We start from the raw sequence: 15,209 nt of genomic DNA, 5'->3' as shown, positions 1-15,209 counted from the left end.
ATTCAGCACCCACAGAAAAACCTCAGCCCCAACATTTAACCCAATAAAGCTCAGAAACACCAAGATTTACCCCTGTGCAAATCATGGATCCTTCTCCCTCATCACCTGTGGCACGTCAGGAGGTGCAACACTCCTGGGGCTGGGAGGGCCTGCAGATACAGGGAGGGGTGGAACCTTGTGATGTTTCCTGTTTCTGCTACTCCTCGTCCTCATCCTGTGTCCCTACTGCCCCTCACACTCCTCTTCCTCCTACTATTCCTCCTTCTCCTGCACAATCCCACCTCCTCCTCCCACATGCATCATTTGATCATGTTGTTCTTCAACCCTGCGTCTCCTTCCCTTCTCCTGCTTCCCCCAGGCCCAGCACCCACTGCTGGCTCCCTCTTCCCCCCAAACCCACAGCATCCCAGCGCAGGGGCAGCGATGGAGCTGGGGCAGCTCGGGCTGGGGCAGCGCTGGGCTCTCGGCCGCTCCCGCCCGCACTCGCTCCCCACTGCAGCCGCTGCCGCCACCACAGCGCGGGGGGGCCCGGCCTTGGCGCCCCCCCCCTCCCACCTCCCCAAATTCCCATCCAGGGGGGCGCTGGGGCCCGGGCCGGGCGCAGGTGGCTCCAGGTGGGCAACGCTGGGAGCTGCGGCTCTGCCTGGACACTGCTGCGTCATCACCGCCGCGCGCCCCGAGGGGCGGGGCTGCACCAAGCCGGGACACCCTGCTCCAGGGGGGATGCCCCAAAACGGGGGACCCCCATGCAAGGAACAACAGCAAAGGGTCTCTACAAACACATGCTGCGAATCCGCTTGGACACAGGGCCGGGGACGTGGACATAAGGAAGTGACAGCAGAAGCCATCAGGGTCAGAAAATGTTATTAATTGACCACACAGACTGCTGCTCAGCCAAGGTCCTGCTCAATTCAGGAACTCCCAGAAGAAGAACAAACACTTAACAGAGCCATGAATATCACTAGCTATACAAAAGTGGGGTGCATATTAAGGCCCAAGCACCCAGGGGCTCTCACATCCTTACACCATCTTCAACCAGGTGCCCTCCTCACATCGCCATCATTCAGTATTTGATGGCAAAGATGCTTTCTGGGGATGCCCACTTACACAGGATGGTAAACTGGATTTTCCTTTTGGGTGGGAACAAGAGGTAGAAGGGAAAATGGAAAAGACACGGACGGTCCTTCTGCAGGGATGCACGGAAGCACCGGCCTTATTCAGGCAAGACTTGCAGAAAATATCACAAGAATTTACCCCACCCCAGGGATTGGGTTAATGCAGGATGTGGATGACTTGATCGAATCAGGAAGACAAGGAGTGGTAGAAGAAGCCTCTGTGAAATGGCTGAATGTTCAGGCTAAACAGCATCTTTGAGTATTTGAAAAAAAAAAAAAAAGCGCAAATGGTGGAAAAAAAGGTTAAATATTTGGGACATATTTTGACTGCAGGCTTCTGGTGTATTGACTCAGAGAGAGACCAGGGAAGCTCAGAAATAACCCAGGATTAAAAAGGAGTTGCAAGAAGTATGACGATTAATCGGAAATTACAGGGTCTGGATTGAGGATTCTCTGTTCTAGCCAGAACACTTTGTGACTTTTTAACACCAGATAGCCTCAATGCTGTGGTATGGATACAAGAAATGGAACAAAACTTAAGAAAACGAAATAAACAAATGATTGATGCTGCAGCCATGGCTCTATCAGACTCAGAAAAAAAAATTTGAATTGTATATGGATGTTAAACAGGGCCATGCCAAAGGAATTCTTGTGCTAAAATGTTTAGCCCAGTGGCCAGAGTGGCCTCATTGTCTGCAGAATTGTGCAGCCACAGCTTTAATGGGACCTGAGGCCCAAAAACTGATGGCAGGAGATCTCCTGTTGTTCAAGTCTGGCACCAAGTGAAAGCTTTGATAACCAAAGGAGCCTCTACATGGATGAGCAGTGCTCGGTGATTACAGAATGAAACTTGTTCAGTGGCACAGGAGGATTTAGAATTGAGGACAGGGGAAGGGTTTAACCCAGGCTCCTGTTTGAACAGCATGCACAGGGGGCTGAGAAGAAACCCATGACTGCATTCAAGTGACAGAGCTCCAGAGTCAGGCTGGGAGGGATTTAGGAGAAATTCCCTGGCCTGAGGGACAAAATGTGTTTATGGATGGGTCTGCAAGGGCAGGAGAAGGGAAAAGAGCTCCAAGACACGCTCTGATGAAGGAAAGGGAATTAAACCAAGCTAAGTTTTCCACCTGCATGGTCAGCTCAACCGGCAGAGCTGGGTGTGCTTGGAAGAGCCTGGCACTGAAATGCCCTGAGCAGGAAGGCTCAAATATCTTCTGGTGACAGCATGGCAGCTAACAGGGTGAAAAAAGCTATTCTGACTTCTTCTGTTGAGTCGACTGCTGCTGTACTTGAGACAGAAAACACAGCACTCTCTGATCCATGTGAAAAAGTCCTCTTTATTTTTCTGACTTCTTCTTAAACACCTTTCTTAATGTTCCCAGGTAAGCGCCTGTGATTGGTTCCAAGTTTAGGCTGCTCAGCCCTCTGAGCAATAGCCCCTCAGCTTAGGACAGAATTGAAGACAGACAAGGATGTAACCCAATGAGTTCCAGCCTATCTCTGCTCTCTGGAGGCCTGTCTATTATGCCAGGCCACTTCTCTTAGCAGAGGCCAAATTCACTGCCCAGTGTAAGCCAGCTAACACTGTGACACTCTTCAGCAATCACTGGATAGTTTATTAAGGTATTTCTAAAACAACTCCAAGATAAAGGATTGTGGAAAAAACAGACTCTCAGATGGGGAACTCTTTTTACAGCAAAGATCCTTCAGGGGGTTATGGCTGCTTTAGGAATACAATGGGACCTCCACAAGCCCTTGCACCTCCAGAGCTCTGGGCAGGTAGAAAAAAGGAATGGGGAAATAAACAAACTCCTTTGGAAGCTGGTGATAGAAACCAAGATGCAATGGATACAGCTTTTGCCATTGGCTTGGGCAAGAATAAGAGCCAGACCCAGGGCAGATATTCAATTATCTCCCTTGGAAGTGATCTTTGCAATTCATTGCCCTGGTAATTCTCCACCTAGTGCGGGCTGGAGATAAGGGATGTATATTTCAAGCAGTCTGTGGCCAGAATCCTGTCTCTTGTGAAATCTCTGCCACAGGAAGCTGGGCTGGCACAGAGCCTGCCTTGGCACTTTGCTGTTCACAACATCCACCCAGGACATCGGGTCCTGCCTAAGGAGTGCAAAGAAGCACCACTGGTGGCCAAGTGCCCATTCCAAGAGTCCCTGAGCACAGAAACAGCCGCCAGCACAGCTCAACACGGGGGGACCCCTCACCCTGGGCTCAGGGGCTCTCAAGCCCCGGAGATTTGGAATTCCCGGCTGCAGGAGCAGCATGGGAGGGCACCACTGACCCTGCACTGAAGGCAACGCAGCAGCAGCCAGGGCTCCACATCGGGCCAAGCCCCTGGGCCTGCCCACAGATCCTCTGCTGAAATCCTCTGCCTGGGCACCCTCCTTTGGCATCTCCACACACTGGGGCCAATCCTTGCTGCCACTGCTGGAGCTTCGCTGCTTTCTGTGCCTGCACTGCCACAGCTGCTGGGGAAGACAACGGCACAATTCCACTCTGCCCCTCAGTTACACTCACACACTGGGCTGCCCGGGATCCCATGGTCAGAAAATACACCAAGTTGAAAAATGTTTTCAGAATTATTTCTCTAGGCAGGCTTGATTTGCATTTGTCTTGGAGAAAGGAATTATTAAGTGTGTTTTTAAAGGGATGTTACACTAAATGAACGTGAGTTTAACATCTCAACAGGCTGGGAATAGCCCAAAAGATACCCACAAGGCTAACAAACATCAAGGAAACACCAGCAAACATCAAGGAACACCCACCCCAGACACTGCCCCCGGCATACATGGAGGCACCTGGTCTGGAAAAGGCTGAGAAGGAAATCCAGAAATGTGGACCTAATTAACATCAGAGGAAAAGTAATACGGGGCCAATAGGATACCAGATATTAAGAACTATCCAACGTAGAAGCAATGAACACTAAACCAACGGATTCCAAAGGGTTTAAGACTGTATAAAGTTCAGGAAAAATCCAGTAAAACTCACGTGTCATGGAATGATTTTCTCTGCACACCCGGGCACTTATGTGTGGATGAAATTATTTCTGTTGCACATCCTGCCCAGAATCAAGTAATGCCTTGACTCTCTAACACTAAAGATATCAAGTAAAAAGCAGATTGTGGGGGGGTCACATGTGAGTCACGCAACTCCTGCTCTGGAAGAGAACCTTTGGTTCCAGGCAGTCAGAAGAGCTTTAGAAACGCAGATTAACACTGCTGGGGAAAATACCCATTTATCATTCGAACTACAGGACTAGATGACAAGATGTCCTCGAAATAATAATGAAGCAGACAGACCCAGCTCCTGACCTTCATGACAACCAAACCACGCCAAAGATGAAGGCGACATTTGTGGAAAATTAGATTATTCAAACTGCTATTTGCAAACAGATAATAACGGAAAACTGGTGAAATAGATAACAAATGAAAGTAGAAAGTAGCTCATATTCTGGTAGAAATGTAGAAAGGATGAGAATTAGACAAGTTTTTGGGGCGCCATGGGTTAAACGAATGCAGTTCCTCCTCTGATGTGCTGCAGCAACTCTCATCTTTTTACCATGCACGACACCTTGCTGAGTGCAGCTCATTCAGCAGGTGAGCAAGGGGATGCAGGTGGCAGCCAGGCCTCCTGATCCAGAAACGGCTACAAAAGGACAGGGAATGAGGTCACTGAGAATAATCCCAAACCAATGAGGATCCAGGAAAAGAGACTAAGCCAATGGACATTAAAGTCAGTAAAGATAATTACTGAGAAAATAAGAAGAGGATTTGAGAGGAGTAAGATGAATATGCCTGGAGATAGGGCCAGGGATTTGTATAAAAGGAAGTAATGGGAGAAACCATCGTTTTCAGAAACTGTTACTAATTTCCAGAGACAGCTGCTCAGCCAAGATCCTGCTCAGTGCCTGACCTTCGAGAAGGAGAAACACTTAACAAAGCCATGAATATCGGATGTTATACAAAAGGAGAGGTACATATTAACGAGGACATGCAGTAGTCGGATCGGGAAGTCTGAGCCTTCAAAGTACCTCAGTCGGTGGCGAAAGGAAGAGGGGGAATGCAGCCGGGAAAATGAGAATAAAATGGAGGCTGCGTACTACAACAACTGGAGAGACCGCATGGCAAATGCCGCATGGCGTCTCCCTTTGTTCATGAACGAAGTCACTTTTACAGGACTCCTCTGTCTCCTTTATGCACACAAACCTCTGGCCACGGGAATTTTCCCGCACAGCCCCGGGCACAGGGCAGACACCTCTGTGCCACCCACAGCAACCGGGACGAGCCAGCGCTGCTCCGGCACCGGCTCCTGCCGAGGCCCCAGCGGGAAGGAGACCGCGGGCAGCCGCTCCCGCAGCGCCCTCAGCCCAGCGCCAACACGGGCCGGCACCGGCACAACCAACCCGCCAGAGCCCCCTGCCGCCCCCTCGGCCCGCAGCGAGCCCCGAGCCCCCGCACAACCGAGCGCGGCTCCCACCTGCGCTGGGGCCGCCTCCGAGCTCCACCGCGGCTTCACCGGACTCGGGCAGCTGCCGCCGCTGCCGGGCCCACACAAACTGTCCGACAATGGCGCCTTTGCTGCACCCCGCCTCATGGGCGGGGCTTGTCCCCGCTCTGCCCAATCAGCGCGCGACAACCAGGAGTGACATTGGCACAATCAGCCAATGGCAGCGAGGGCCGGGCTCTGCACACGGCCCAGCCTCGGCCCGCGCTCTCAGGGCCCCCCGGGCTGTGGGAGGGCAAAGGCGGAGATGAGGAACAGCCCTGGAACGGGCCCGGGCCCGAGCCGCCATTGGCCTGGAAACACAAACAAAGTTCTCCGCAGAGAATGTTGGGCACCAAAATTTCTTTCAGTTTGAAAGACATGTGTTTGCTAGGGAAGGCAGGACTCTCCCTCGGACTAGAGAATGTAAACCCCCTCCCTCTGAATTATTATAATTTTGAAATTAAGGGGGTTTTAATCGAAGATATGAGATAGGAATAACAGTTTCTTACTGGTATGTATAACAAGGCAAGAAAACAACAACTATGGAATTAATAACAAACAGAACCAGGGAGCCTGTGACAGCATTTGTGGCCGAGATGGGAAAGGATGGAGGAGAGGATTTGCTTCTCAAAGCTCTGGGGCAGTCAATCCCAGTGCCCCTGCAGGACTGAAAAGCACTAAGCTAGAACAGCAGGAATGAACAAAAGATCTTGGGCTGGTGGACGAGATGTATCAGGCAATTTTTCGGCAGGAGTTGGAACCTCAGGACGTCCCAGCAGGGCAGGGCAGGGCGGGGCTTCAGCGCAGAGAAACTCAGAGCAGCGCTGAAGGAGCAGCGGGCAGCGGCAGCTGGGTGTGAGCAGAGGGTGATCGGTGCCTCTTTTAGTGAGGAAGGGGTTAATAAGGCCTTAGGTCAGTGGCTGCTCTTACGAGCAGAGGCTCACCCCAGAGGAGAAGGAGCAGCAGCTCTGTGCTGGGTCATGGGGACTTCCTCTCCTTGAGCAAGAGCAGCTCCAAACGTGTCTTCCAAAACCCAAAGCCTTGAGTAGCTGCCCACCCCCGCCCTCCTTTTTACCTGGGCCAGGCCAACCTTTTGTTTTCTAAAGCACTAACCAGTAGCTGCAGTTAGAATTTTCTAGCAATTCATGGGAAAAATTCTATAGGTAAGAAGGAACAAAAGAAAAGAAACCTAACCCCCAATAAATAGATAAATATGTAACAACAGTAAATATCTAACAGTAAATAAATATCTAATAGATAAATATCAAACAACAGTAAACATCTAACAACAGATAAATATCTAATAATATATAAATATCTAACAGTAAATATCTAACAGTAGTAATGTCTTGCACAGTTGGCTATCATGCAAAGACGAATCCTGATTATTACAAACAGTTCTTTAGGCACAAAAAAGGAATAATTTAAAACATATTTTTATCTGCATCAGTCTCTGTATTTTCAGTTGTTTCAGGAGCAGAACCCTTAACTCTGGAGCAGTGAATCCAGGGTCCTTTGCCAGCAACTTTGACTGAGGTGAGGGTGGTTGGCAGGACTTGGAATGGTCCTCTCCACTTGGCTTGTAGAGGATCACTGTCCCACCACTTCACATAGACCCAGTGTCCAGGCTGGAAGGGATGTGCAGGTGTGTCCAGTCCTATGGGTCTGGATAGCAGGATGTAATTCTGGAGCTTCTGCAACGTGGAACCTAAAGCCATTAGATATCTCTGTAAATCCAGTTTCCCCTTCACGTGAATTTAACCTGGAACAGGTGGAATCTGATATGGCTGCCTGTTGTAATGCAATGGGGGTTCTTCCCTTTGTGGCAACTTCACCAGCCTGACCGGGTTACAGCGTGGCTAATAATAATAATAGTAATAATAATAATGATAATAATAATAAGCGGGATGGGAATGATGGTGTGCCTGTGATATCCTTTTCATCCATCTTTGAACATGTGATCTGAGAGGCTGCATCCAAAGACCAGGGGGGGGGAGATACACAGGGATACCCGAGGGCAAAGGTCCAAAGACAAATGAGAATTAGGGACGTGTCTAGGCATGCCTGACATGTCCTTACAAATCCCATGGTTTTAGGCTAAAGCCTCTGCATCTGCAGGGCAGGGGCCAAACCTAATGTCTAAGGCCTTGCTTTTTAACAGCCTGCCTCCCAAGGTCTTAAATTTGTGCTTTCTTTATAGGGAATTTGGGCTAAATCCCAGTCCATCTCAGCCAAATCGACTACCACAGGAAGGGACTGGATCCAGCTCTGGGGATTGCTCAGGCAGTGATTCCTGCCAGGATGAGAGAGGGTCATGGTGTCACCCTGTCCCTGTCCCCATCCTGCAGGATGGACCTGGCTGGAGCCCATGGAGAGTGAGAGCTGCTCCAGAATTCCACCTGATCCTGTCCCAAACTTGCTCCATCCATCCAACTGATCCTGCTCAGGAACACCTCCCTGATCCCACTTCATCCATCCCACACCAATCCTGTTCCATCCATTCCACGTAATCCCGCCCCACCCATCCTGTCCCAATCCCTCTCTGGAATTCCAACCAATCCTGCCCCATCCATCTCACACAAATCCTGCCCCATCCACCCTGCACCAATCCTGCCCCATCCATCCCACCTGATCCCGCTCCAGAATCCAGCCCCAATCCCACTCCACAATTCCATCTGATCCTGCTCTGGACCCCTGCTCTGATCCAGAATCCCTCCCTGATCCCAATCAGTCCAATCCTGCCCCGATCCCTCTCTAGAATCCCACCCTGATCCCACTCCGTACCTGTGGTCAAGCCGTTGTTCCCACATCATTTCCTGCAGAAAGAGGAGATCCATGAGATTCTAGCACGGATCACACACCAGGATTAACCCCAGGATCCATCCTGGGATCTGCACAGAGGGGATCCAGAGCTGGATCCACCACTGGTACTCACTGGCTGCCATGCTGTATTCATTCCTGTCCCTCCTCCCTGTGGAAAAACAGTGGGATCAGCGTTGGTGGCACAGGATTCCCAGAACAGTGCCAGGTGGATCCATGCCCCTTCCCAGCCCCCATCCCGTGTGTTACCGGATTGGCGCTTCCAGACAATGAATCCAATGAGGACAATGAGGATGATGATGGCAGCGATGATGGACACAGCGACCACCACAGTGAGATTCCCGCCAGCTGTCGGCTCTGGGAAACGAGGGATGGTGAGGAGGGGGAGGGGAATCCCCATTTGGGCATTCCAAATTCCCAATTCCCACATTCCACATTCCCAGCCTCACCCCAAGCGTAGATCCCGGGCCCCGACATTCCGGGATGCTCCACCCGGCACCGGTACTGCTCCCGCTCCTCCGGCCGCGCCTCGATCCTGGCCCAGGTGTGGAAGGTGCCGTCGCTGTTGGGAACGATCCCACCCCACTCCGTCTCCTGATCCCAGATTTCATCCCCCTTCATCCAGTTGACTGCGATGGAGCTGGGGTAGAATCCGTACGCGTGGCAGGACAAGATCAGCATCCCCTGTTCCTCTTTTCCAGACACATGGACATCAGGGGGCTCTGGAATGGGATAATGGTGAGAGACATCCATGGAATTCCATGGGAATGGGATCAGTGTGAGATCTGTCCATGGAATTCCATGGGAATGGAATGGGGGTGAGATCTGCCCATGGAATTCCCACTTGAATGGGACAGGGGTGAGATCTGCCCATGGAATTCCCACTGGAATTACTGCATTCCCAAGTCCTCCGTTCCCAAATCCCACATTCCCACAGGAATTCTGCTCCCACCTTTGTGGTCCAGCTCCTTCTGCCCGTATCTGACGTATTTCTGGAGCCATTCTGGGCATTCTTGCCCCAGGTAATTTGTCCACTCCTCAGCCTCGTTCTCTTCACGTTCCCAGCGCCTCCTGGTGATCTCAGCAGCGCTGTCGGCCGCCACGAATCTCCTGGATCCCAGGTCAAAGGAGACAAATTCCCCCCCGTCATAGCCAAGCCGGTAGGATCCACGGACACTCCCATCAGATACAAGTTCACAGCCATAAAGCCACTGTACGGTGTGGAGACCTGAGAGGATTGTACCCACAGAGACCCATGGAATTATGTCCCAGTCCCAGAGCCCCATTCCAGCTCGATGGAGCCCCAGAATCTGATGGAGACCCACAGAGCCTCATCCCAGCCCCATGGATCCACATCCCAACCCATGGATCACAAGATATCCATACCAGCCTAATGGATCCCCATCTCATCCCCTTGGCGCCCTGTGAATCCACAATCAAGCCCCAGCGATCCTATTCCAGCCCCATGGATCCCCCCCACTCACCCCTGCTCTGGTTGTACCGGTCCCGTAGTGTATCCAGGTTCCAGGCATCCACATCCTGGTCCTTCACATAGTTCTGGGTCTTCCTATCCCAATATCCCGGCTCGGCTCCATCCTCCATCCACTGTGTCAGTGGCACCGCCCGGCCCCGCTCGCTGTCGTAGCGCTCGAAGGGGATCCCATCCACAAACCCCGTGACCATGTACTGGGGGATCCCTGGGCTGGGCTCCGACACGGCCACGTGCAGGAAATGCAGGGAGTAGAGAACTGGGGGGACACGGAGATTTGGGGGCGTTGAGAGAGTTATGGATCAATGAAAGGGGAACTGGGAGAGATGGAAAGGGGGTGCATGGGGTCCCAGTGTCCAGCAATGGGGGCTCAGGGGACTCCCAGTGCCAAGGAAAGGGGGATACAAGGACTGGGAGAGGTGGGATGGGGGTTCCAGGAAAGGTGCCCAGGAAAGAGAGGTCACAAGGTGGGGAGACCCGGGATAACTGGAATGAGGGGCTCGGGGGCCCTTGATGCAGAGGAAAAGGGGGGCTGAGAAAAGCAGGAATGGGGGTCCATGGGGTCAGGAAAAGGGAGGTCTGGAAATGGGAAAGGTGGGATGGATGGGAAAGGGGGTGCAGGGGGGGATTGGTACTGGATAAGGGAGTGCAAGGAGGTCCCAGTGCCCGGGAACTGGAAATTCAGGGGGTCCCAGAGCCCAGAATCCCCCCTGGGACCCTCCACGACCTGGAAGAGGCGGGATGGGGTACCCAGGGGGTCCCAGTGCACAAGAAAGAGGGTCCAGGGGTCCCTGGAGTTGAGACAAGTGGGTTTTGGGATCTGGGAAAGGCAGGAATGGGGGTCCAGGGGTTTCCTGGGTCACGGGAAAGGGGGAGCTGCGGCAGGGAGAGGCGGGCGGATTCCGGGGACGCAGTTTGGGAGACGCGAAAACGAGACGGGAGTAAAGGGGAATTCCAGGGAATTCATCTGGATCTCCGCTGAGACCAGGACCCCGGGGGACCCCCTGGAACCCCGTTCCAGGAAACGCCGGGAATGGAGAAATGGGGTGACGCAGAAATTTGGGAGATCTGGGGGTCCAAAAGCCGAGGAAAAGGGCGGATCTGGGAATGGGAGTGCAGGGGGCTCCCAGGGCACTGCAGGGGGTGCGGGGGGATCCCAGTCCCGGGTATAGGGGTGCAGGGGGGTCCCGGTGCTGGGGAAGGGAGTACGGGGGAGTCCCCGTACCCAAAACCGAGGGTTCAGGGGTTCCAGTGCTGGGGAATGCGTGTTAAGGGGGAGTTTCCTTCTCGGAATTCAGGGCTCAAGGAGGTTCTGGTTACCCAAAATGGAGGTTCAAGGGGTGCCGGTGACCAGAAATTGGGGTTCAAGGGGATCTCCAGATCTTCTCCAGAAGAGAGGGTACAGGAGGGTCCCTGTCCTGGGGAAGGAGGTACAGGTGGGTCCCAGTGCTGGGGAAGGGGATTTGGGGGGGTCACACGACCTAAAATGGGGATTCCGGGGGATGTCGTGCCCGGGAACGGAGTTTTAGGGGGGTTCCCGGTGTTCGGAAATGGAAATTTAGGGGGATCCTGGTGCCCAGGAATTGCGGTTCAGGGAGGTCCCGGTTTCGGAGGGTCTCACTCACCTTTTGTCGCGCCCCCCGGGCCCCCCAGGAGCCCCAGAAGCCCCAAGAGCAGCCCCAGACCCAGCGCTGGAGCCATCGCTGCCGTCGGCGGTCGCAGCTGTGGCGCAGCTCGAGAGATGCGAAAGTGAAAGTGCCCGAGGGAGCGCGGGGGGGAGGGAGAAAGGGGGAATTCCAGGAAATTCACCCGGATCCACACCTGGGACACCTCTGGATCCCTCAGGGATCCACCTGAGACCCTGCACAGCCCCGCACTGCGGGACCCCCGGGCCGGGCTGTGCTGGGCTCCCGGACCCTGCGCTCGAACTCTGCCCGGAACCCGCCGGGTTCGGCCCGGAGCGGGGGGAGCACCGCGATCCAATTTTTCCTGCGGGTGCTGGTCCCACCCCTGGCGGAGCAGGACTGGGCGCTGTGACCCCGATCCCTGATTCCCAGTCTCCTTCTCTCTATCCCTCTCCTGTTCTCTCCTTTTCTTTTGGGTGATCATACATCCCAGAGCGGCTGGAGAGCCCCGTGCCTGTTCGGGTTTCCCAGGAAAAGGAGGCCTGGGGGTGAGGTGCCCCGGGCTGGCCGGGAATGGGGGTCTGGGGGTCCCCGGGGTCACGGAAACAGGGGAGCCAGGGACTGGCAGAGGAGGATTCCCGGGAAAGGGGGTGCAGGGGGGGGTCTCAGTGCCCGGGAATAGGGCAGGGCAGGATCTGGGAAACGACGACGGCTGCTGGGAAGGTACTGGGACAGACTGGGACGCCGAGGTACACCAGGACTGGGACGAGAACCCACTGGGAGCAGAACTGGGGCACCAGGATCATGCTGGGACCACACTGAGGGCTACTGGGAGCACGCAGGGGACAACTGATATATACTGGCAGAGACTGGCAATGGCATGGATCATCCTAGGATTGACTGGAATCATACTGGGAGTGATCAGATCTGTAGCAGGGGTGATTAAGAGAAACTGGAATAATGCAGTTGTAACTGGGATCATACTGGGAGCAGCTGGCCCAGGCTGGGGTCATACTGGGACTGACGGCGTCCAACTTGGAGTGGCTGGAATAACACTGGAAGTATCTGGGAGTAACTGGGATCATACTGGAGGTGGCAGGGATCAAACCGGACTCATAGTGGAAGTGTCTGGGAGATACTGGGATCATACTGGGGCGACTAGACTTATACTGGGAGCAACTGAGACCATCGGGGGGGGGAAATGGCTTCATAGAAGGTGTGACTGGGTTCATACTGGAACTGGGGCGACACTGAACTCTTATTGAGAGGGACTGAGAGTGAAAGGAACCATACTGGGAATGACTGGGGGCGACTGGGATCATACTGGGAATGCCCAGGATCATACAGGGGGAGACTGGGAACCACCGGGGAGGCGGCCCCAGCGCAGGTGGGAGCCGCGCTCGGTTGTGCGGGGGCTCGGGGCTCGCTGCGGGCCGAGGGGGCGGCAGGGGGCTCTGGCGGGTTGGTTGTGCCGGTGCCGGCCCGTGTTGGCGCTGGGCTGAGGGCGCTGCGGGAGCGGCTGCCCGCGGTCTCCTTCCCGCTGGGGCCTCGGCAGGAGCCGGTGCCGGAACAGCGCTGGTTCGTCCCGGGTCCTGGGGGTAGCACAGCGGTGGCTGCCCCGTCCTCGGGACGCAGCGCTGGGGCCGCCTCCGAGTTCCGCCGCGGCCCCTCCTGGGCCACCACAGACGCTGCGGTAATGGCGCCTTTGCTGCGCCAGGGGCGCCTCGCCTGCAGCACTGGGGCGGGGCTTGTCCCCCTCTGCCCAATCAGAGCGCGAGAACGAGGAGTGACGGCATATTCAGCTAATCGCAGCGAGGGGCGGGCTCTGCACACGGCACGGACTCCTCCTCCCTTTCCCCGAACTCCGCCATTTCTTGGAAACCTCGCCTGAGGCGGGGCCCTGGCGCTGGGCCTGGCCCGGGCAGGAGGCCAAGGAAGCGCTGCTGCCCTGAACCGCCGGGAGGTCGGGGTGAGTCCAGGATGGAGACGGGACCCACCTGCAGCCTCTGTAGGAGCCCGGGCCGGAGCACGGGATGACTGAGAGGCCAAAACCTCTCTGTCTCTTCCCTCCTCACACTGCGCAGGGAACAGAACACATTAGGAAAGGCTCGAGGGTCTGGATAAGGGCGGGGAGAGTTTAATCACTGGTCAATACACCTGACTTGGGGAAATTAATTGAATTTATTATTGTGATAAATGTGATTCGTGCTAATTGTCGTTATATTAGCAAAATTGTATTTAGATCAATAGAAGATAATTGTTACAGAGTGAGGGGGGAGATGGGTGAGACAGGACAAAGGACATCTTCCAAATGTTGGGAGTCGAAGGAGGATGTTGGAAGCGAATAGTAGAAGGACATAGGTCTGATAAGTAGCATCTAGAAATAGAATTTTGACCTGGAAATGGGCCAAAATGGGACGATTCCAAGCATGGGATTTAATTCAAGTCTTGTTATGGAAAACATCTGCTCAGTCACACAGTGGGCATGCACTACCTGCAGGTCACACAGCGGACACTGATGAAGATGATGAGCCTTCATCGGAAATAAGACCCTCAAAAGGATGAGAGACCCCCTAACCCATTAGTAGAGCATGCGCCGTACAACATAGTGATGTAGATTTTAGGAATAGAAACTAGGAGGAGTTCTCTAGAAACTTCTGTAGCATATAGTATATAAATAGGATTTTTGGCCTTGATGCTTTGGTACGTGAGGAATGGGAGCCACTCCCCGTATCCCCGGTCAGTTTTGCTTATGCTTTATACGAACCTCAATTATACTAAATTATATTCTCAAATATATGCATTTTGATTGTATTCTTCTCCAATACTTTAATTGTATCCATTTATAATTGTTACTATTAAAAATTTGCTGCTACATTTAGTCTTGTTGCTTGATAAACTGGAAAAATAGAACGTCATTCATAACATTATCAAACAACTCAGAGCAAGAGAATGAGAAAATAATTCCTAGGAAAACCTCTTCCCCTCACCCTTCCCTCCTTCCCGGGTTTCCTGTTATTCTCCATTCCCTCCCCTGTCCCCACACAGGGGATGGGGGTCACAGTCAGATCGTGTCACTGTTCCGGGTTCCTGTCTGCAGTACAGAGGTGGCTGCCCTGTCCCCGGGACTGTACCTTGGAAGGTTCAGACTTCTCGATCTGTCCACTCCATCTCCCCCTCCAATGTGCACCACACACACCTGCTTTTTTTTTTTTTTTTTTTTTTTTTTTTTTTTTTTTTTAGTAAAACAATATTCATAATTCTTTTGTCTGTTCTTCTCTAGTTCAAGAATTTAACACAGCCTTGGCTGAACAACAGTCCATGCCAATTAGCACCATTTTCTAGAAGTGACAATCTCTTTTGTTCCTTCTTACCTACAAGTCCCTGGCCCTGTTTCCAAGCAGATTCCCAGGGTTTGTTTAAGTCACATTCACCCTGTTCCTTTCACCCGTCACTGCCGGAGCCCCTTCACCTGCTCGCCCTCGCAGGTTCCTCCAAACGCGTGTCCCTGCCCGCGGGCTGGGCTGAGCTGAGCTGGGCTGAGCCGGGCTGGGCTGGGCTGGGCTGAGCTGGGCCGGGCTGGACTGGGCTGGGGGCAGCGAGCCCGGCAGAAACCAACACCCGCGGGACGCTTTGGTTCGCAGGGCCCGAAGGTCCGGG

The 15,209-nt window shown here is 53.5% G+C and overlaps 1 protein-coding gene across 5 annotated transcripts; it reads right to left on the bottom strand.

Annotated features, from left to right (window-relative positions):
- Positions 1-6,846: 6,846 nt before the first annotated feature.
- On the bottom strand, positions 6,847-14,418 carry LOC148218214 (class I histocompatibility antigen, F10 alpha chain-like). Of its 5 annotated transcripts, none has more exons than XM_088157946.1 (8): positions 11,550-14,418; positions 9,920-10,183; positions 9,388-9,663; positions 8,885-9,157; positions 8,685-8,792; positions 8,551-8,586; positions 8,400-8,431; positions 6,847-7,323 (listed from the first exon to the last, which is right to left on the bottom strand). In XM_088157946.1, the coding sequence occupies exons 1-7, from the start codon at positions 12,031-12,033 to the stop codon at positions 8,406-8,408; spliced, it is 1,467 nt and encodes a 488-aa protein (XP_088014072.1). In that variant the 5' UTR covers positions 12,034-14,418; the 3' UTR covers positions 6,847-7,323; positions 8,400-8,405. The 5 variants fall into 5 exon arrangements, with proteins under 5 accessions (XP_088014072.1, XP_088014073.1, XP_088014077.1 ...); XM_088157947.1 differs by having other exon boundaries at positions 6,847-7,309; XM_088157951.1 differs by lacking the exon at positions 11,550-14,418 and adding an exon at positions 11,245-11,462.
- Positions 14,419-15,209: the final 791 nt, after the last annotated feature.

Source organism: Sturnus vulgaris, unplaced genomic scaffold (assembly GCF_052056855.1).
Source record: "Sturnus vulgaris isolate bStuVul1 unplaced genomic scaffold, bStuVul1.hap1 Scaffold_194, whole genome shotgun sequence".
Classification (NCBI taxonomy): domain Eukaryota; kingdom Metazoa; phylum Chordata; class Aves; order Passeriformes; family Sturnidae; genus Sturnus; species Sturnus vulgaris.
The sequence above is the reverse complement of the archived record's forward strand: the minus strand, read 5'-3'. Positions and strand labels throughout refer to the sequence as shown.